We start from the raw sequence: 24,196 nt of genomic DNA, 5'->3' as shown, positions 1-24,196 counted from the left end.
TTTCAGATAAAAGTAGGCTCTAAGGCTCTAATTAACTTGATATTTTTATGACCACTGACTAACTGGAGGCTTTAGAACTTTAAAGATTTGTTACTTCAGCTGATTCATCCCAGAGTTTTTGAAAAAATTACGAAATTATAAAAATTATGAAAAACATGAATAATTTTTAAATATTCAAAATTACCCTGAGAATAGCATCTTCAAGAAGCATCCTATTATATTAAGTCAATTACATTTTTCCCAAAATACAGAAATGCAAATCAGAGAATTACTATTCCATCTTATGAAGGAACTAGAAATAGAAAAAGCTGGCTATTAAAAGTGTTTATTTCAACAGCACCTCCATTTTGGTCAATCGGGCTACCATTCTCCAACCTGTGAAACACTAGAATCACCCCACATCCATCTTTCTTTCCTCGGTTTGCTAAATCAAAGAAACAGCTCTCTTTGGTACTTTTTTTTCCTTGTTCTTCGCATTCCCACCACCGTACTTTAGAGGTCCTTAACCTCAATCCCTTCCTGGAAACATTGCAGCTGATTCTCACTTAACTCCAGGAGGCAGCAGTGAGTCTTGAATACATCTTACTAAGCATACATTCCTCTTCAATGAGTTGCCAAGTTGAATAACAATTTTTCATAGGAAAAGATGGTAGCCAAAAGCAGTAAGTCTAAAAATATCTGGTCTCAAATTAGATAATGGGCTCTGCCTTGTTTCCTGTTGGAATAGAAGGGTTCTTGCCTCGGCCTCTTTACTTCCACCCCAAATCTCATTCCTGCTTCCACGGAAGACCCTGCACTCCTGTGTAAGACCCCGTGCTCCTGCAAGCTTACCTCCTTCTCCATGTTCCTCTCTACTGAATCACGTCCACTAGTATGTAACATAACTCAAGATATCACCTATCGTGTGGGCAGAACTCCTCTCTTGACCTCACATCTCCTTCCAGCTATTATCTATATTTTGCTTTTTTCCCATCACAGAAAATCTTTTAGAGTTGTCTATATAGTATTATTATTATCATTATTATTATTTTGAGATGGAGTCTCACTCTGTCACCAGGCTGGAGTGCCATGGCGCGATCTCAGCTCACTGCAACCTCCACCTCCCGGGTTCAAGCAATTCTCCTGCCTCAGCCTCCCAAGTGGCTGGGACTATCGTTGCGCGCCACCACGCCCAGCTAATTTTTGTATTTTTAGTAGAGACAGGGTTTCCTCATGTTGGCCAGTATGGTCTCGATCTTGTGACCTCGTGATCCGTCCACCTTGGCCTCCCACAGTGCTGCTGGGATTACAGGCATTAGCCATCGCGCCCGGCCTGAGTTGTCTATATATTCTATCTCTGTTTTCTCACCCCTTTCCCCACTCCTCCATCATTTGGTCCCTGAAACTCCAAAGAAAAAGCTCTAAAAATAATCAGCATCCAACTTGTTATCAGAATCCTACCTGTCCTTAGCAATTCCACTACTCTGCAGTATTTGATTACTCCTTTTTCCTTACAGCATTATTTCCTTTCAGCAACCTGTCCTTGGTCTTCTGCTTTTCCAGCTTAACTTACTAGTCTCTTTTTTTTTCTGTCTCTTTTGGATGCTCCCCAACTTCATCCTCTACCTGACTTCTAAATGTTATCATCTCCAGGGTCCTGTCCTTAGCCCTCTTCTCTACGCTCCAGTAATCTCACCCAGTTCATGATTTTAATCTATACACTGATGACTTCCAAAGCAATGCCCCAGACCTAATCTCTCATCACGGCAGCCACTCATCTAAATGCCTACTCAGTGCTGCCACTTGAATATGTAACAGCCACCTCATGCTTACAATATCTAAGACAGAATATGAATTTCTCCCCCAAAATATGCTTTCCCAGAATTAGTACCCTGATATGGTTTGGCTGTATCTCCACCCAAATCTTATCTTGAATTGCAGTTCCCATAATCCCCACATGTCATGGGAGGGATCAGTGGTGATAACTGAATTATGGGGCTGGTTCCCCCAGTCCTGTTCTGGTGTTAGTGAGTTCTTAAAAGATCTGATGGTTTAATAAGGGGCTTCCCCCTTCGCTGGGCACTCATTCTTCTCTCTCCTGCCACTTGTGAAAAAAGATGTGTTTGCTTCCCCTTCTGCCATGATTGTAAGTTTTCTGAGGCCTCCCCAGCCATGCGGAACTATGAGCCAATTAAACTTCTTTCCTTTATAAATCACCCAGTCTCGGGTATGGCCTTATAGTGAGAACAGACTAATACAGTAACAACCTTAGAGTCATCATTCCTGACTTCTCTCTTTTCTTCACATACATCTTTCCGCCATCACCTGTTTCCAAAATACATCCTCCAGAACTGACCAAATTCACCATCTCTCCTGTTAAATCTAGCATGAGCTATCATTATCCCATCATTATCCCTTACCAAGACCACAAGTACAGAGACTTCTGCTTCCACCTTTACATGCCTATTGTCCATTCCCCACAAGGCCCCACAAAGCTTCCAGAGATCTTTCCAAACACTAAGTCAGATGATCTCACAGCTCCACTCTAATCTCCACAACCTCTAAAAGAAAATCCAAACTCCTATGCTATTTGCTATACTTCTACACTGTTATATTTTACTTACTTACTGTGCCTTACTATACCGTGGACCCTGCCTTTCCCTGCACCAAGCCTGTGCCCATGACAGAGCATCTGGGGCACCTCTACACTGAAGAAATCTTTGCAGGCTGTCCTGACTCTAATGTCACCCCTCCTTTTGACTCCAAAGCCAGAGCTGCCTAGCACCCATCCTCATCATGTCCAGCATACTAAATAAAGTAACACTGATCCAAATCTCAATCTTTTCTGCTCCACTAGGAACCTCAGTTCCGTGATGTCAGGGGTTTGATTTACTTCAATGCAGTATCTCCAGAGCCTACATCGATATCAAGTACACAGTAAGTATACAATCAATTGATAACTGTTTATAAAATAAATTTAAACAGTGCTATCAGAAAGTCATGATAAAATCTCTTATATGAAAATGTCATAAATGGAGGAATCAAGTACCAAAATGCTTTTTGTCTTTAAACATTGTTAGGCAATGTTTTAGCTGAAGCATATTGACCTTCCCTGAGTTCCTATGAGAATAATAACCATAATTCAGTTACTACTCAATGATCTAAAGGCGCCTATATAGTAACAATTACACTCATCCATGATGCTGCAGAAAATATGTATTATTATATTTCAGCAGGCTCTTGTTTCCAAAACTGAATAGCCCCAATTACTCTACTTTTTTAAACAGATTTTTGGTCTCTGCTCCCAATTACAGCATTCTTTTCCCCGCTGGCAAATATGCTGCTTCTTGTCTATATAAACTAAAGGGATAAAACATTAGAAAAATAGTTAAAATGATGAAGAAACATAGTTTTTAGTGAAGATCTGAAAAACCTTTACATTGCACAGTGTGTGATCTTACAGCAACACAGTAATGTCTACTTTAACTGCTCTGTAACAATGCAGGGAAGCTTTCAAATAAATAAAAGCCACTTCCACTCCCCCACAGGAGAACACGAATGTTGCTGCTCTACTGCCCAATACTTAACAGACTGAAAATCTTGATTATGAGCACTTTTTTCCTAAAATTGTAAAACTGTGTCATGTGGAAGTCTTAACTGACTGCTCTCTATTATTCCCAGGGTATAAAATTAAAGGAAAATAATTTATCTAAAGGAGATATATTTTTCCCAGAAATTGTAGTATTATAAAGCAGTTTATCTAAGTTGTTGGGTTTATCTGTACCTCTATTTTTGTTATTATGTATGTGGTATCCTGATCTTGTTCTAAAAAAGAACTTAAATTAGTTTAAGGTGATGTTTTCCATTAATATGACTTCAACACAAGCATAAGATAAACATCTTACAGGCCCCGCCCTGTAGGTTCATGCCAACAAACACATCTGTGTAGGCTCCAAAATAGACATTCTAAGGTGTAAACAGACTCAACTATACCCTTGAACTTATTATTTATAACCAAAATTACTTCTGCAGCTGCAGAAAGTTGACAGTTCTGAAACTGGCTGATGGGTGTATGGAACTTCATTAGTATTTTTATACCTTTTCTTTTTTTTCTTTTTTTTTTTGAGATGTAGTCTCATTCTGTTGCCCAGGCTGGAGTGCGGTGGTGCGATTTCTGCTCACTGCAACCTCTGCCTCCCAGGTTCAAGTGACTCTCCTACCTCAGCTTCCACAGCAGCTGGGATTGTAAGCGTTTGCCAACACGCCCCGCTAATTTTTGTATTTTTAGTAGAGATGGGGTTTCACCATGTTGGCCAGGCTAGTGTTGAACTCCTGACCTCAAGTGATCCACCCACCTCGGCCACCCAAAGAGCTGGGATTACAGGCATGAGCCACCACGCCCAGCCTATTTATAATTTTGTCATCCAGAAAATTTCTGTAAGTATAAAAAAATCCTTTTTCTATTGCATAGAATTCCTATTATCTAAATAAAATGCATTATATAATCAATATATCTAAATATTACACGTGTGGTTTTATGTGCACAGTGGGAATGTGACATTTGTATTTACATATTAATTAGTTGCATTTCCATTTATGAATTAACCGCATGCAATTAAATTGTTAGTACAATTTTTTCTTAGCAAAGTTGTCATCACAAAATATAAAATGAAAGTTACACACTTTAAAAATTATTCTTGCTCTAATTTGAGCCATCTTCTAAAATCCCAGTGGTTTTGCCCTTTCTAGTAAAACTTGACTTAATTTTTAAACACTTAATCTACAATCTACTTTAATTTAAATGACTTTCATTAAAAATTTAATTTTAGAAGTACTCAATCCTCTTGATATTCTTTTCAATTAACAACTAAATATGGAATTGACATGCTCACAAATTAATTAGTGTTGAAAGTGTAAAGGGGAAATATATGGAAAAAGCATTCCTTTCATAATTAAAACCCGCTGGCATCAGAAATAGCTAGACCTGGAAAAAACAAGACTTTCCCATTATGTCCTAGTTGGTGTTTATATATTATCCATCTTCCTAAGGTCCTTTATTTTATATCCCACTTAAGGTAAAATCATTTTTTTTCTTTAATATGAAGCCCAGATAAACATAAATACAGTTGCTGTATTACTGTACAACAGAAGTGATGAGATTTCTATATGGGCAGATCTCATAAAAACAAATATAGTATAAACTGTGTTTCTCTGAAAAAAGTAGTCTACTTAATGCAATAAAATATTCAAACAAAGATATAGAACATACTAAAATAATGGACCTAGTAATTCTTTAAATGATTAATTTAAAAGGTTCTGGTTTCTAATATATCTGAATGCTAAGTAGTAGGTTTTTATTTGCCAAGATGGCACATATTGCCCCTATTGATATATTCACCAAGTGGCATTTACTACTTTTGGTGAGAGGTGAGAGAGGAAGGGAGGGAAATGGAGGGGGATGGGGAGAGACAGAGAAAAAAAAGGGGAGGAGGAAGAAGAAAGAGACAGAGACAGACCCTGGGGTGGAAATGGAAGAATATAACTATGACAGAAATGTCAAAATATTATTCTCTTACTGGATACAATTGAATTCAACTTTGTAAAAGTAAAACTTAATTAAGTATATATTATTAGTGTAAGTTTAAGCTCCTTAGTATAGGATCTAGATGAAGCAGAGTTTTCATGGATAAGATTCCTTTAAGCCTACTTGTTGACTACAGTAAGTGATCTATAAAATTCTAGCATTCTAGGTAGGAGAAATAAGTCCTGGTGTTCTACAGCACTATAGGGTAATATCATTAACAACAATTTGTGGTGTATTTTCAAATAGCTCAAAGAGTGGATTTCAAATGCTATAACACAAAGAAATGATAAACATTTGAAGTGATGGACATGCTAATAATCCCCATTTGATCACAATACATTGTATACATGTATTAAAATATCACAATGTACCCCACGAATATGTACAATTATTATGTCAAGTAAGAATAAAAGTAAAAAATTAAAATGTTAAATTGTTACATGCTTCAAATTTTTACCATTCTATGATTAACTTAATATTAAAATGACATACCTAAGTTGATGCTCCCTCAAGTTTGATAAGGCTTCCATACCATGTAAATAGGAATATACTATTTCCAGATCCTGTTTCAAAGAAAAGAATAGAAATTATTAGACCTGTCAGGAAAAGGGGTTTCTAAAATAAGTCACACTGTGTCTACAAACCAAATTAAACTATGGATAGCTTTTTTTAAAATACATGTTTTCTTAAGACAGTAAAAATAAACATTATTAAAAGCTCAGTTGTACAAATGTCATCCATTACAACTGCTTCTGGGATATGCACTAAACCTACTAAAATATAAAATAAAATGATTAACTTATAAAAATAAATTCCTCATAAATCATTCTTTATCACCTGTTTCTGCCTTTTACATCAAAATAGCAAGTACAAAGTTTTAATTTCACAGTATATTTGTCAATACCATAGTTAAATCAAATTATTTTCTTAGTCAATATAAAATGAATGCTTGTTATTTCCTGGCTACACTTAAAAATGGATATAAATTCAATTTTTTTCAATTCTTACCAAAATTACATCTTATATAGAAATATTTTCTTATATAGAAATACTTAAGTTTAAATATTTTCTTTTAAAAAAGGAAATGTGCCTTGTTTTACCAGATCACATTGCAGTAAATAGAAAAAAAAAAAAGACTCAAAGTTATTTATGAAAGTTCAGAAGAAGTAAAAATTCAAAGTCCTGTTTATATTCATTTGTGACAAGCCAGAAAGGATTTAGTATTTTAAGACTCTAATATCTAGGAGTCTAGGATTACACATAGTTTCTGACATCAAGAATGAGGGATATTTACTCCTCTCTTAAACCTTAGTCAAAATCTACAACAGATCTATTTTAAGAAATTTGTAAAATAATCCTCTCCTTTTCAAAGTGTTAACAGCTTTATTTACTGATGATTCACATACTATAAAATGTATCCCTTTAAAGTGAACAATTCAGTGGTTTTGTTGTACAATCTATCTCACTAATTTCAGAACATTTTCACCAACCCAAAAAAACAACTCCATACTCATTAGCAGTCATTCTCCATTCCCCCTTACTCTAAGCTCCTGACAACCACTAAACTACTTTCTGTTTCTATGAGTTTGCCTATTCTGGACATTTCGTGTAAATAAAATCCCACAGTGGAATATATGATCTTTGGGGACAGCTTCCTTCACTTAGCACAATGTTTTCAAGGTTTATCCATGTTTTAGCATGTATCAGTACTTTCCTTTTTATTGCCAAATATTATTTCATTGTAGATATATACTACATTTCATTTGCCCATTTATCAATTGATGGACATTTAGGATCTTCCCTCTTTTTGGCTATTATGAATAATGCTGCTACAAACTCATGCGTAAGTTTTTGTTTGAACACCATTTTGAATTCTCACGGGTATACACCTATAAGTGAAGCTGCTGGTTCACGTGGTAACTCTACGTTTGACTCTTTAAGGACCTGCCAAACTGCTTTCCTAAGTCACTGCAACCATTTTATAATCCCACAGGCAATGTATGAGGATTCCAAGCTCTCTACATCCTTACCAACGCTTGTTATTGTCTCTCTTTTTATTTTAATCATCTTACTAAGTGTGTAATAGTATTGACTTGCATTTCCCCAATGATTAAGGATGTTGAGCGTCTTTTCATGTGCTTTTTTGTCCACTTATTTAACTTCTTGGATAAGTGTCTATTCAAATTCTTTGTTCGAAGAAATGGGGAAAGGATTCCCTATTTAATAAATGGTGCTGGGGAAACTGGCTAGCCATATGTAGAAAGGTAAAACTGGATCCCTTCCTTATATAAAATTTAATTCAAGATGGATTAAAGACTTAAATGTTAGACCTAAAACCATAAAAACCCTAGAAGAAAACCTAGGCAATACCATTCAGGACACAGACATGGGCAAGGACTTCATGACTAAAACACCAAAAGCAATGGCAACGAAAGCCAGAATTGACAAATGGGATCTAATTAAACTAAAGAGCTTCTGCACAGCAAAAGAAACTACCGTCAGAGTGAACAGGCAACCTACAGAATGGGAGAAAATTTTTGCAACCTACTCATCCGACAAAGGGCTAATATCCAGAATCTACAAAGAACTTAAACAAATTTACAAGAAAAAAATCAAATAACCCCATTAAAAGTGGGCAAAGGATATGAACAGACACTTCTCAAAAGAAGACATTTATGCAGCCAACAGACATGTGAAAAAATGCTCATCATCACTGGCCATCAGAGAAATGCAAATCAAAACCACAATGAGATACCATCTCACACCAGTTAGAATGGTGATCATTAAAAAGTCAGGAAACAACAGGTGCTGGAGAGGATGTGGAGAAATAGGAACACTTTTACACTGTTGGTGGGACTCTAAACTAGTTCAACCATTGTGGAAGACAGTGTGGCGATTCCTCAAGGATCTATAACTAGAAATACCATTTGACCCAGCCACTCCATTACTGGGTATATACCCAAAGGATTATAAATCATGCTGCTATAAAGACACATGCACACGTATGTTTATTGCGGCACTATTCACAATAGCAAAGACTTGGAACCAACCCAAATGTCCATCAATGATAGACCAGATTAAGAAAATGTGGCACATACACACCATGGAATACTATGCAGCCATAAAAAAGGATGAGTTCATGTCCTTTGTAGGGACACAGATGAAGCTGGAAACCATCATTCTCAGCAAACTATCACAAGGACAGAAAACCAAACACCACACGTTCTCACTCACAGGTGGGAACTGAACAATGAGAACACTTGGACACAGGGTGGGGAACATCACACACCAGAGCCTGTCATGGGGTGAGAGGAGGGGGGAGGGATAGCATTAGGAGATATACCTAATGTAAATGACGAGTTAATGGGTGCAGCACACCAACATGGCACATGTATACACATGTAACAAACCTGCATGTTGTGCACATGTACCCTAGAACTTAAAGTATAATTTAAAAAATTCTTTGTTCATATTTTAATTGGTTTATCTGTCTTTTTATCATTAAATTGTAAGAGTCCTTTATACATTCTGGATAGAAGGTCCTTATTCAGATGTGTAATTTGTAAATATCTTCTCCCATTCCATGGACCATCTTTTTTACTTCCTTGATGGTGTCCTTTGAAGCACAAAATATTAATTTTGAAGTCTAATTTATTTCCTTTTGTTGCATGAGCTTTTAGAGTAATATTTAAGAAACCATTACCTAATCCAAGATCCCAATGATTTACTACTATATTTTCTTCTAAAAGTTGTATGGTTTTAGCTCTTACATTGAGGTCTGTGATCCATTTTAATTTTTGCATACGGTGTGAAGTAGGGGTCCAACATTATTTTCACATGTGCATATCAGTTGTCCTGGAACCCTCTGTTGGAAAGACTATTCTTTACCACATTGAACTGTAATGGTATGCTTACTGAAAAATCAATTGACCATATAAAAGGGTTTCTTTCTGGACTCTCAACTCTATTCCACTGGTTTGTCTATCCTTATGCCTGTATCACGCTGTCTTGAGTAGGCAGCTTGGGTAGTTAAGTTTTGAAACTGTGAATTGTGAGTGTTCCAGCCTTGTTCTACCTTTCACAAGAGATTTTTCTGGCTCTTTTAGGTGCCTTGCATTTTCAATCTTAATTTTTTTCATTAGCTTGTCGGTATATGCAAATAAGCCAGTTGGGATTTTAGTAGGGTTGCATTGAATCTGCAGACCAATCCGAGTAGTATTGCCATCTTAAAAATATTAAGTCTCCTGATCCATAACATGTGATGTCTATACATTTATTTAGGTCTTCTGTGATTTCTTTTAACATTGTTTTTGTCTTTTCAGTGTACAGACCATACTCTCTTGGTTAAATTTTAATCCTTTTAATTAAGAAAAAAAACTTTTTGTAGCCTGAGAACACTTATGAACAATTAGAACTGTGTGTGCAACTAAATCTTATATAAGGACACAGATGACAATAATTCACAGAATAACTAGATAAGGAATTAGAAACCTTTTAAAGAAAGTACTAAGGCTGGGCACAGTGGCTCACGCCTGTAATCCCAGTATTTTGGGAAGCCGAGGTAGACAGACCATTTGAGGTTAGGAGTTCGAGACCAGCCTGGCCAACATGGTGAAACCCCATCTCTGCTGAAAATACAAAAATTTGCTGGGTGTTGTGGCATATGCCTGTAATCCCAGCTACTTGGGAGGCTAAGGCAGAAGAATCGCTTGAACCCAGGAGAAGGAGGTTGCAGTGAGCCGAGATTGTATCACTGCACTCCTGCCTGGGCAACAGAGTGAGACTCTGTATCAAAAAAAAAAAAAAGAAGAAGAAGAAAAGAAAATACTAGGAAGCTTTTCAGTCTAAAATATTTTAGACTATTTTACTCCTTAAAACAATGTTATGGTATGTTAAGACATGATTTATAATTTTAAGTCATTCCAATTTAAAATTTATCAATATTAGGAACTTAAAATGTCACCGTCATATAGACAACTTTCAAATAAACTGATTGCCTCTCATTTTATCCATCTGTACTCTGATATTTCCAAGAAGCCTTTTAAAAGCTATTTAAAGATGGAAATGTAAAAACAGGTCCCATAAGTTCAATACCAATAAGAAAACTAAAACAAAATTGTTTCCCCTATCCAGTTAACAAAGTGTACATTCCTAAATCTAATAAACCCCTTCTTTAGAAAAGCAATCAGGCTCCAATCATAATGTTCTATTTGCATTCAAGGAAAGCCAATAAAAATGTCCCAATGAAACATTTATAATAAAAGATCCTTCTGGATAATCCTAAAGTTCACCATTCTTGTTTAAATATTATGAATTTGTATGTTACTTGAAGTTGTTAAACAGTACAGAATGACTGTATTCCCGGCCGGGCATGGTGGCTCACACACCTGTAATCCCAGCACTCTGGGAGGCCGAGGCGGGTGGATGACCTGAGGTCAGGAGATCGAGACCATCCTGGCCAACATGGTGAAACCCCGTCTCTACTAAAAATACAAAAAATTAGCCAGGCGTGGTGATGCATGCCTGTATTTCCAGCTACTCAGGAGGCTGAGGCTGAGATTGTGCCACTGCTCTCCAGCCTGGCAACAGAGCGAGACTCCATCTCAAAAAAAAAAAAAAAAAAAGACTGTCTTCCCATTTCTGAGGAGCTTATATTCTGACAATGTAAGACTAATATTAAAGTCTTACACTGTTTTCACTAAATTACCTGTCAACCTGTTATAATCTGCCCAAGGCCTAAAACTGATTTTATCTAAGCAAAAAGACTATTTCTATTTGCATTCATTTAACCATCAAGCAAATAAATTCACACTGACCAAAAAAGTGTATCTGGAAAAGTATTAGAAAGAAATAAAATTTTTAAAAGCTATTTCTGGAAAGGATGGAGAAGTCTAAGAAACACAGTAGAAGCAAGAATTTGGAAGCCTCAAGACAGAATCAAAGAACAGCCTTAAGGCCTTAAAATAGAACAAAAGGCCTTGAAATAATCAAGTTTCTACTCCTTCAACTAACCCAAGAAAAATCAAAGATAAAAAGCTAGCTCACTGATCAAGTGGCACTTTATTAATCTGTTGCTTTTCAACATTACGGTGTTTCACAGTTGTATAAGGGCCACGCTCTTATGCAAATTACGTCATACACATTGTGTGTTAGTATGATATACATGGATTTAACAATTTTGAATATGAATGTATACTTTGAATAATAACCATTATTTCTTTATCTTAATTGTAACGTACAAATTAGATTGTTGATTAGTTAATAAAAATGTAAAGAATGGAATATTATCACCTATAATTCACTGACATAAGTAAATGAATCAGGAAGTTGTTACTGAGCCTGTATCATAAAACTGGGAAATAGACATTACACCTTACTGCATGAACAAACTTAAAAAGCAGTTTTTCTTTCTATATGTACCTGCATAAATAAAACATTCATATCTCATATAATCAAGATTTTTAGGGGGTACTTTCAAACGTGTCATTATTCAAGCAGTATACAACCAGAAAACCCTGTGTAGTAACTGCTTCATTTTGTATTTTATATATCAAACCAGACTATAAACTTCTTAAATAAATTCAATTACATTCAGGGTTTCTTCTATTGCTCTTACAGTACATCATCCCACATGAAACTTGTTTTAAACAGTCTGTGCCACAAGGAGCCTATCAACTAGGGGGAAAGACTACATTATTCTGCTATTATAGATGCAATTAGATGGCTTTACAGATAGACTCCATGTAAACTTGAGACTTCTTAGCTGTATTAACAGGAGTGGCAGGCAACACATAATTAATGTTTCACTACGTAATATGAACTTGACCAACGTGGATTTGGGTATGTAGGAAAAAACAGAGAAACTATGGCAAAGACATCAAGAAATCTCTGCTCTCAGACCCTGAAAAATGAAAGAAAGTTTACTAGAGATAAGCAAAAGACAGGCAAATTAAAGGAAGAAGCAATCTGTGTTTAAGCTTTTCTTCAATCAGGAGGTCAGCAGCCAAATATTAGTTACCACAGATCGCATAAACAACAAAAAGCAAAAAGGAAGACAAGTTTTCTTATCCTTTCCTAAAAGCAAGCGGGACTAAGCAATGTCTTGAAATAGGCACACATTGCCTTTCATTTCTAATCCTCCTATCAATTTTTTCTACCTTCTCACCAGGTGTCGAGACCTCACATTACCCAAGCCCCATATCGGCTCACTATGCCCTGGTCTAAGAATTAAAGGCAGGCAATCTGAACACATTCAGCAGGAACCCTTAAAACTCGCACATGAACTGTCTGTCGGCATTTGTACTTCCATAGTCCAAACAAACCTCTAAGTGGTATGAGATTTCAGGCAGCACAACCAAGAGAAATGAAATTTACCAGGAATGTAAGGGAGGAGATTTGGGGCATGAAAGGCCACTGCAAAACAATCCAGCTCTGCCCTGCCCAGGAGCTACCCCCACTCCTTTCCTGCCCATAGTGGTCACTCCTATTTCTTCTTCTTCACTTCTCACACAGAAGTTTCAACCTTTATTTCCCCTTAGTTGTTGGCTTTTATTAAAATAATTAGTTGGCATGGAATTGCCTCTACCAGCAAAAAAACAGAAAGGCAAGTGAGTAAGAATGGGGGGCTAAGAAGTCCCGCTCCTCAAACCAACCTGAAATGTGCAACCATCAGTGAAAACCAAATATGTAGCATCACAGAGCAAGACTTTTCTCTTAAGATGCACAAAGAAATGTATGGCCTTCAGGGAGTTACACTTTTAGATTCTTTTTTTCTCTATGCAAACAAGAAACATTCATAGAAGGAAATTTCAACCAACAACTATAGAAAAATAATGCTGGAGAGTTAAATTACCTAGAGTGCCTCAATTTCCATTTTGGTCAAAAAACTATGACACACAAACTGAAAAATTCCTAACCTTCCCAACTGCACTTCCCAAGACAAATGAAATTCACATGACTACTCCTATTTTAAAGGACTCTGAAAAAAAATGTAAGCTATTTTTTCCCCCAAATTCTCTAGTCATTGAGCACAAACAGGAACATGTTGCTTTAACCAGGAAGCAGCATTTTTTAGAACAATAAGTCTTTCGTTTTACCCTAGGAAGGACATCCTTTTTTCAAAAATAGATGCTACTTGAAAGTAGACTGAAGTTATAAAACCACGGTAGCACAGTGGACAAAGATATTGATAAACCAATAAAGCTTTCCCTTTTTTTGTCCCAAATGTAAACCAGATTCAAAACCCAAAAGGATCCTTTCAGTACTTTAGGGGAGTGATTGTTCACAACCTATCCAAAGTCAATCCTCTTGCTCAAAGTCTGTTAACATAATACATGCTAGGTCAGGCGTGGTGGCTCACGCCTGTAATCCCAGCACTTTGGGAAGCCAAGGCGGGTGAATTGCCTGAGGTCAGGAGCTCAAGACCAGCCTGGCTAACATGGAGAAACCCCCGTCTCTACTAAAAATACAAAAACTAGCCGGGCGTGGTAGTGCGCACCTGTAAGCCCAGCTACTTGGGGGGCTGAGGCAGGAGAATTGCTTGAACCCGGGAGGTGGAGGTTGCAGTTAGCTAAAATCGCGCGGCAGCACTCAAGCCTGGGTGACAGAGCGAGACTCCGTCTCAAAAAAAAAAAAAAAAAAAAAAGCATAATACATGCTAATGGGAAAGAAGTCAGAGGGAGAGTACCCCACATCCTGGGCTCTCTAATTTCTCCTTAGAGACTCATTCAGAATATATAACGGGCTTCATAGCAAACTTACAATTCACTTACAACTAGCTTTTAGTTTCATTTGTTTGCAGCATCAAGATCTCACTAACAAAGTACAGTATGTCGTAATATGATCTTTGGAGAACTGAGAGCAGATTAATATTTCTCCACCTCCTCTCCCGACTGCCTGCCCATACCATATGCTGGTGCAATCCCTCCTATCCTGTATAGACTCTTTGCTGCTTGTACACAACAAAAAATAATGGGGTGGGGGGATTATGTTCCACTGCAGCATGAGAAAAAAGACATATCTTTTTCCTTTAAAAGGGGTTTTGTTTCATATATGAACCTACATATTTAACTGTATTTGGAAGTGGATTGATTCCTTTAAAAAGTCTTTCTTAATGGTCAAGGAAACTGAGGCCAAGACTGTGTCATAACTAGCAGGCCTGTGGAGGTTGAGGCCTAAGTGGTAAATGTCTACGGACTTAAACATAAGGAAGAAGAGAAAGGAGCATCTTGCTTAAAGCGACACTGGTCACAGGACCAGAACTGTCCTGATGCCAACATATTCTTCCTTGTTGATCCATCAGAGAGAGGAACTTGGAAAGATAAAAACGAAATTTATCCTTTTGGGCAAAAGATCACTAACAATGAATTAGAGAGTTACATCTTGAACATTATTAATAACGGGGTTAAAAGCTAGATTATCCAATGCTCAAATTCACATCTATACCCAAATGGTGAAGGGGCAGAAAAGGGGAAGTTCTGCAAGTTTCATTATGTTTATTGATACGGTATGGTTAAGTGGATATGCTATGGTTAAGTTGCAGTGTTTTATTTAGCAGATCTCAAATACTTCTACACTAAAACATACAAAAGAGCTATCCTAAGGAGAGAGATGTAATAAAAGGAATACAAGCTTTGGAGTCAGATGGGCAGAGTTCAAATCCTGATCCCCACCACTCTCTAGCTGTGTGACCCTGGGTTTGTTAGTGAAACCATATTTGCAAAAGACGGTGAATAATATCTATGCAACTAGGCTGTGTGACTGAAATTACACATAGTTTCAGTACTGATAGTTTCATGGCAAAATCAGATCCTGGAAAAAAGGTGATTGAGTTCACTGCCAATGAGATCTGAATAAAAGCATAAGTAATCCTAAGAATATAAAATTTAAAATATTCCTGAGACACTATATATATCAGAATTTTTACAAATTAATGTATCCTTTTATGATGTGTCTGTATGCCAAAAAAAAAAAGTTGAATGAATTCTTATAATACTTATAAAGGGTCCCTAAATTGTCTGTTTTATAAATCCAGATTTTTATATTGGGTTTAAAGAGAAGTGTACCTGACATATATTTTATCACATCTGTTATAAATATACTTTCCAAATGACATTGGTAAGAAATCTCATATCCTTAAGATTGAGAAAGAGGAGAATGGGGAAATTTTCCAATTTGAAAACAGCCACTTAATTTTTCCTCCAAGAAAGATTGGCTAGGAACATATTTCAGACTGGCAGAGCTGGATGGACAACAAACTGTAAGTATTTTCCTCTCTAATGTAAGTTTACCTTCCATAGCTCAAGACTGTTTTACAACACTTAAAATGAAGTCGTTAAAAAAAATTCTGCATGCATTCCATTAACATTTGGACCTACAGACTTTCTACCTTTAAAACATTCCTTATAATATTTACACTTCACTCTTAACATTGTTTAAAATTACAAGAGGTTTCCCACAAGTTTCAGGTCACATTGGAGTTACTGAAACTGACTTTGAAGACCTAATTTAATTTAGCACCGTTCTTGGATATTTTTTCATCTGCGGATGGTATTAGAAAACAAATTAAAATTTTGTATATATTTTCTTCTAAAATATATCCACACAACTGAAGTATCATTTGAAAAAAACCTGTTCTATTGAAGTAATTCAATATAACACATCAGTAGCATATTGTCAGGTTAAACCTTTTTAACTTTTTTTTGCAGTATTTCCCAAAATATGCCCCACAGTACCTTGTCCTATACAACATTGTATAGCATATATTTCTGCCAGGTTCACAAACTACATTAAAGTTCATGCAGGAGAGGGACTAATAACTTTACCCACGAATTTCCCAAACAAGGCTAATGCTGTCTTTGAGGTGGGGGCGGAGGGTGCCTGTTACCTCCAGAGCACATATCTGCTAACACTGTGTCAAGCACACCATGTTCAAACCACCTCGTTCCAAGGCTCCCCACACTGGAATGAAACCCAAACACCAACAACCTCTTGTACCCTTTCCACATGATGACCAGCAGTCTTTGGGTCCAGCCTAACACAAAGTCCCTCCAAACACTCTTCCATCCTCCTCTGCTCCAAGACCCCATTTAACACTGGCAGTGAACACTTCCTTTCTGAGCCTCTAAAGTTCTTACCACCTTGACTATTCACATTAGGCCCTTCACACGTGCTCTATGTGGGCACTTTAATAGGTTTGTATTTTATGTCCTCGATCAGAGAAGCACCTTGAACAAAGACACTCGTCTTCTCTTACATCTCTTTCTCAGCTCTGCATCTAGCAACGGACGGTGGATGTGCTGGGTGCAAAGAAAGAAAAGGGCAACATTCCTGCAGGGGTAGTGGTATGCACGATCTTAAGCACTCCCTGAGAACAGGGAGAGAAAGAAATGCAGGAAATGTGTTTTCAATCTGTGTGTTACAGCTTCAGAAAACTCATACCTATACAGGCTGAAATAATTCTGTAAATAACCACAAGGTGGCAGACTGGACCAACCGTCCTTCCTAGAACCCAAAAGCAGTCGCCGGTCTCGCAAGTGAGTCAACACAGAGATGGGGGTTTAAAGCATTCCTGAAGATCATCTTAAAGAATATGATGATTCCTTTCTCTTTATGTCCCTGACGAAAAGGGGCAGGAAGTCGGGAACAAGTCCATCAGCACTCCTATTAAAACTGTTTAACTTCTATCATCCTTAGCAGGGAAATGTTTATTTTAAAACAGCCTCCCCAGATCTTTGTAAAGCACCAGAGCAAATAAAACAAAAATGTCATATCACCAGCCTGCTGAGGTGCTTTGTGCATCCGAGTCACTCATACCCCAGAGTTACATCATCACATACTTTTGAACAATGTAAGAAAAAAAATCCATAGCAGAGTGTATGGTTTTCCAAAAAAAAAATTATTATTTTAGAGTTACAATAATTACTTTAACCCTAAATCATATGAAGGCAAAATACTGTTTCTGAACTTACTAATTTACACCCAAAAGAAAAACAATCTCCTAGGATTGTGATTTCATTCAAATTCACATCAAAGCCCAGGAAAACCTGATAATGACATTACTGGTCATTGCTGATAAGGCCCTCGTATATTTCTTCAGCCTCGGATTCCTAAACATTATAAGACACATGTATGGCTTAAACTTTATTAAGACATATGTATGGCTGAGTGCAGCCATATATGTAATCCCCACAAATGGCTTGAGTCCAAGTTTGAAACCAACATGGGAAACACAGTGAGACCCCATCTCTATAGAGAAAAAAGAAAACAAAATTAGCCAGGTGTGGTGACGCGCACCTGTGGTCCCAGTTACTGGAGAAGCTGAGGTAGGAGAATCACTTGAGCCCGGGAAGTTAAGGCTACAGTGTGCTGTCACTGTGCCAATGCACTCCATTCTGGGCAACAGAGCAAGACCCTATCTCAAAAAAAAAAAAGACATGTATGAAGAATGCTAGAAGTAAATTATAAAGACTCAAGTCATTCCCTGTTTGTCTAAAACTTCTTCAGGTTTCTTTTCCAGAGGAAAAAAATAAACAAATCAATCAAAAAACTTCCTCAAGTGTTTTCCACTGAAAAAGGCATGCTTTTTTAGACTGAGTTTTTGAACAATTCCTAAACTTGAGACAAAGGTGATTAGTAACTACCTCATTAATTAGCCATAAAAATTACAAACAGACTTGTAAATTACAACAAAACACTCTCTTATCCCATTCGTCTTCTAATTCAAGTCGGGGAGCCCCAGAGCAGTCAAGTGTCAAGGGACAAGAGCTGAAGAAGGTACCAAGTACTTCATAAATTTTAAGGGACAGATGAAGTATCATCTATAATCTGCATTCTCAAAGAGTTTATCTCTCATTGAAGAAAACACAAGGGTTAAATGATATAGTCACAACAGAATTCACAGGCAGTTTTTATGATTACCAACTGGGTGTTATGTTTAGCAACCTAAAATGCATACTATGCACCATGTTAATTGTCACGTCCCTGGGAAAAATGATCCCGTAAGCAAGTTTCACTTGTGAAGTTACAATTTTTCATTAGAAGAAGCAACAATTTAGTTTTCACCAAAAACTCATTTTGTTAACAAATAAGAAAAGAGAAAGTGTCCAAAATCAGTCCGCAATTCCTGTTTTCAAGAGTCAGTATAAATATTTCCCCTTCAGAACAATGTATTACACCACCAAGCCTACAGTTTCCCAGAACTGCCATCTCCTAGGCAGCAAAAATACATTTAACAAAAGATATCTTCATTTTAAAAGTATCTTATTTTAATAGACTCTCAGACTGCAATATTTGTAGTCAAATTTTAATTTACATGTGTAGATTAACATACTATATTTGCACTGGTTTTTTCCATCAAAAGTTAGCAGGCTGTGAATGATTACATTTAACATTTAAGTAAAACAACCAAAAACAGAAATCAGCTGCGTATACACACAGAGAACAGAGGCACAGACATACACTCTCTCTCTAATAAAATGATTCCTGAACTATCTTCAATTTCAATTAAAAAATAACATCAACCAAACACCTTCCCCCCAAATTCTCCTCTATCAGTAGAGTTAAAACCTTCAGCTTGGTGTTCAATTCATTTCCCAAATACAGTCTGGCTCCAGTTAAACCTCCTAGAAACCTTGTTGAGCTGGGGGTGGACAGACAGGGGCTGCTATACATCATTCCACTGAACTCCTATCTCCGCAACAAAGGGCCATAGAGTCTGCACAAATCACCCTCAGGAAACCTCAAGTTTCTAATACCAACCTAATTCCAGAGGCACTATCAACAGCACTCATTTTGAACATTCACTGTACAAATCTCAATAGTCCTACCACGGTAGAGTTTAGATAGTCTTAATAAAAGCAAAGCAGAATAGGTCACTGAGGACACCAGTTCTTTATTGCCTCTTAGCAAAAAAGAAGTACTCTTTGAATGGAAGGTTTTAAATATAGAAAATTTCATTGTAGCCATTTTTCTAGGACAAAAGACAAAAATAATTTGACATCTGTTTTTCCCATCTTGAATGTTTTACCAAGGAGTCAACCACCAATAGTACTACTTATTCTCAAATTTTTTATTTCTCAAGAGGACAGGAGAAGCAAATGAGAATATTCGACATATGTAATTAAAGCCTTCCACTATTGGTCAGAAAATGAGCTAAAATGCTAAAGAAATTTTAGGTCTGTTCAAAATTGATCTGTTTTAGACCTATCCATGAAAGGTGAAGGAGCAGAGAAGAGGAATAGTTTATCCAATCAGATAAACATTTAGGGAAAGGGTGCAGAGGAGGGCAGTTACAGAAAATGCTGGGCATTACTGAATTTCAAAGAAGAATCAGAGACTTAAAAATATGTAAAAATATGTATTTTCTAATCAAGTGCTCCACTAGAAGGGACAGCAAGTTATAGTTTCTGAAGTATCTCACCCTTCAATACATGTTTTGAATTCTCCTTTGAAGCTAAGAATCTCACTTTACTTATCCTACTGATAACTGTTCTACCTCCCCCACTTACAGAGGAAGTAGCATGCGTGCATTACAACTTAAAATTGTACATGTGTACATTTGATTTATATGACAGACTCCATCACATTCATAAATAAGTAGACCTTTACCTTCACAACATTGATACTCTGACATCCCACCCCCTACATTTAAAGCCCTCAGATCATCATTACCAAGATTCTCCAGAAATCAGAAGGAAGCAAAGAGCCCTTGGGGTGGTAAGAGTGAACATCCTATGAAGTCAATTACTGCAGAGCAGCCATCACAATCAGAAAGGAAGATGAATAGGGAAGGTAGGAAAACGGTTCCCAACTTCACATTTCCTAAAATACTTGTGCATAACTTAAAATGTGTGTTGCCTCAGGGCCAGTGTTATAAAGGGTGGTTGGGTCTGTCTATCAGCTACTGCATCCGAGAACTACAGGACCCATACAGGAAGAAGGAAAAGGAAGCTATAAAATATTTTCTTGGTAAAAGATTTCAAAGAAGGCTAGTGAAAAGGTTCCAAATGTAGGTCCACCAGAGAATTCTCACTAGTGTGTGGCAAAATGAGAGATTAAGGACAATGAGTTGAGATCCTTGATAAGCTTAATGTATTCCATTTAAAGAGTTCTCCTTTATTGTGGGATTGTAACCTTCCCTTTTTTTTTATAATGTCATTACTTGAAATTATATTGCTACTAGATAGTAGTTCACTGTTTTATCTAACATCCTTAATAGAAGAAATGTTTTAAGTTGCCTACCCTATTTTGGTGCTGTAACTCTTGAACAGTAGTATGAAGGGCAATGGTCTTGGCTTGATGAAAATCCAAAAACTTGGGACACTTGTCTCTGACACCTACCTAAAGCAATCTTACTGAGTGAGTGAGGTGACTTAAAGTTGCAGAATTATTTACCTTTTACTTCCGGCTCTTATTCTCTATGAAAACTTTCCAGAAAAAAGTATTCTAGGTATTTTGACTCTATCCCATGAAAGATTCTTTAAAAAAAAAATTTAAGAGACACTCCTTTTACCTGAAAGATATCTCTAGAACTACTAGTGGAACTCTGGGCCTTGGTATAGAACGAAAAATTTGCAAAATGATGTAGGAAGATGTTGTGGACAGAATAGGTAATCAGAGTGCACCTTTCCAGGCAATTCCCCTGCATACTCTCTGCTTGCCAGGCCACTAGGCTAAGATGAGTCACTTGAGCAACACTGACTGAGTTCAGTATCTGACTGCCATTTACCAGCTTGGCATCCCTGAGCAAGTCACTCAACCTCTCTGTGGCTCAGTCTCTCCACCCGTAAAATAGGAATAATAACAGTATCTAAGATTTTCGAAGTGAATCATCAGTGCCTTGACGTGTAGTAGGCACTTTCTTTTATGAACACTGGCATGTGGAACATTATTGTTGTTCAAGTTAAAGGTAATTATGAAAATCAAACGGAGAGGGGTGCCTCAGGGTGAAGGAGGTTATCAGTAACTCTTTGGCTTCTGCCAAAATATGTCAGGCTGCAGAGATTTCCTACAACATACTCAAAATAGCATTTTAGTTTTTCTTTTTTGTTTTCTTAGATAATGTCTGGTCTTAAAGTAAAATAACAATGTTGCAACACTCTAATAGTAGACCGCTTAAGAAGTAGACAGGGGAACAGAACAGAGAGATCAGAAATAAATCCACCATTTACAGTCAACTGATTCTCAAAAAAGGTACCAAGAGCACACAATGGGGGAAAGAAGAGTCTCTTCAATAAATGATGTTGGGAAAACTGGGTATCTACATGAAGAATAAAATTAGACCCTTATTAATACCATACACAAAATAAACTCAAAATAAAGACTTAAACGTAAGACCTGGAACCGTAAAACTAATAGTAGAAAACATCTGAAAAGTTCCATGACATTGGTACAGGCAATAATTTTCTGGAAATGACCCCAAAAGTAAAGGCAACAAAATCAAAAATAGATGAATGGGATCACATCAAACTAAAGTTTCTGTATAGCCAAGAAAACAGTTGGGCTAAAGAGACAACTTACAGAATGGGAGGAAATAAAGTTGACCCTTAGTATCCATGATGGGTTGCTTCCAGAACCCGCCCCCGAGGATTTTCCTTATATAAGGATTTGCGTGTAGCCTATGCACATCCTTCCATATATTATCTCTAGATTACTTATCATATCTAATGCCATGTAAATACTATGTGAATAGTTGGTGTTATACTGTATTGTCTTTTTTACTGTATTAGTTTTTACTGTTGTATTGTTCGTTTATTGGTTTTTTAAAATATCTTCGATCCATGGTTGGTTGAATCTGCAGGTGCAACCTGAGTGTATGGAGGGCTGACTGTATTTGCAAACGATACACCTGATAGGGGGTTAATATTCAAAATATATAAGAAAAACAACTCAACAGCAAAAAAACACAAGTAACCCAATTTAAAAATAGGAAAAGGACCTGAACAGACATTTCTCAAAAGACTACAAATAGCCAACAGGTATATGAAAAAATGTTCAAGATCACTAATCATCCAAGAAATGCAAATTAAAACCACAACAAAACCTCATACATGTAAGAATGGCTGTTTAAAAAAAAAAAGAGATGAGCATTGAAGAGGATGTGAAGAAAAGAGAAATTCTCACTGTTGATGAGAATGTAAATTAGTGTATTCATTATGGAAAACAGTATGGAGGTTCCTGCAAAAAAATTAAAAATAGGACTACCATATGATCAAGCAGTCCCACTACTGGCTATATATTCAAGGAAATGAAATCACTATGTTGAAGAGATGCCTGCACTCCCATGTTCACTGCAGCATTATTCACAACAGCTGAGATACGGAATCAACCTAAACGTCCCTCAATGGATGGATGAAGAAAGTGCGGTATATAGGTATAACAGAATATTAGCCTTAAAAAAAAAGAAATCCTATGATTTATGACAATATAAATGAACCTGGAGGATATGCTAAGTGAGATAAGCCAGGCGTACAAAGACAAATACTGTGTGATTTCATCGTAGAATCTAGAGAAGTTCAATTCACAGGAGTAGAGAGTTCCCACAGTGGTCACGAGGGGCTGGCGAGGAGGGGGCTGTTGCGGAGATGTTGATCAAATGACACAAAATTAGCTAGGAGGAATAAGTTCAAGAGATCTAATGTACAACATGGTAACTACAGTTAACAACAATATATTGTATTCTTAAATCACTAAGTAAATTTTAAGTGTTCTAACCACAAAAAATAAGTTGAGGTAATATGTATGTTAATTGGCTCAATTTAGCTATTCCACAATGTATGCATATTTCAAATCACGTTGTACACCATAAATACCTATAATTTTTATGTATCAATTTTAAAAATAAACTTTTAAAAACAAGAGAAGAGCAGAATTTGACAAGTAATTATTTAATTAAACACACATTTTTTTCCTAATACAAATGACAACTTTTATTTAGTCTCAAATTTTCACATAGATTCGGAGTTGGGGGGGGCGGGGTTCCAAAATCTGTTCAGATGTTATCCTTTCCCTTCATTTGCAGTTCACTGGTAAATTCAAAGTATTGAATACTTGCTCTGTGCAAAGCACTGTGCTGGGATGTTGCCTTGGGGATACAAAGGTTGGAACAATATACTCTGGTCCTCAAAGAAACTCAGTTTACTAGAATAGATAAAAGATTCTCACAAATGGCCACAATGCAAGATAGAAATTCAATTATGAATAATGGTTGTCAGAAGACAAGTTTTCTTACTCCCAAATTCACAAATGCTTTCTTCCACTCTACCACTGCTGCCAACTGATATCAATACTTCTATATCCTATCACATATATTCTTCTCTTCTAGCCTTTGATCCTCAAGCTACCTACAAAGCAATTATATGAAAAATAATAAATACCCATAACTTCTCATTCTTTCCATTGGAAAACTGTTACTGAGTACCTCCTATGCATAATGAAACGTGACCGTATCCTACATGTATCATCAGGTCCTTTTATAATTAGAAAAGAGGTGTCGTTTTCAAAGTATACCCTTTTACTATTTAAATTTATGACAGTTCAATAATAATTTAATATAAAGTGATGTCTTCTGCCAAAATGCACTAATAAATCTGCATGCTCTTGGGGATGAAACCCAACTTGGCAGAACCACCAGCT

At 36.7% G+C, this 24,196-nt stretch overlaps 1 protein-coding gene across 9 annotated transcripts in view; it reads right to left on the bottom strand.

The window, feature by feature from the left end:
* Nucleotides 1–24,196, bottom strand: part of RAPGEF2 (Rap guanine nucleotide exchange factor 2) — a 257,971-nt gene that overhangs the window by 169,415 nt on the left and 64,360 nt on the right. For all 9 annotated transcript variants that reach the window (XM_009448482.4, XM_054683461.2, XM_054683463.2 and 6 more), the window contains exon 2: nt 6,056–6,126. In XM_009448482.4, coding sequence (XP_009446757.2) covers nt 6,056–6,126 — 71 coding nt within the window. The remainder of the gene's footprint in view (nt 1–6,055; nt 6,127–24,196) is intronic.

This window comes from Pan troglodytes, chromosome 3, assembly GCF_028858775.2.
Source record: "Pan troglodytes isolate AG18354 chromosome 3, NHGRI_mPanTro3-v2.0_pri, whole genome shotgun sequence".
In the NCBI taxonomy this organism is placed as follows: Eukaryota; Metazoa; Chordata; class Mammalia; order Primates; family Hominidae; genus Pan; species Pan troglodytes.
The sequence above is the reverse complement of the archived record's forward strand: the minus strand, read 5'-3'. Positions and strand labels throughout refer to the sequence as shown.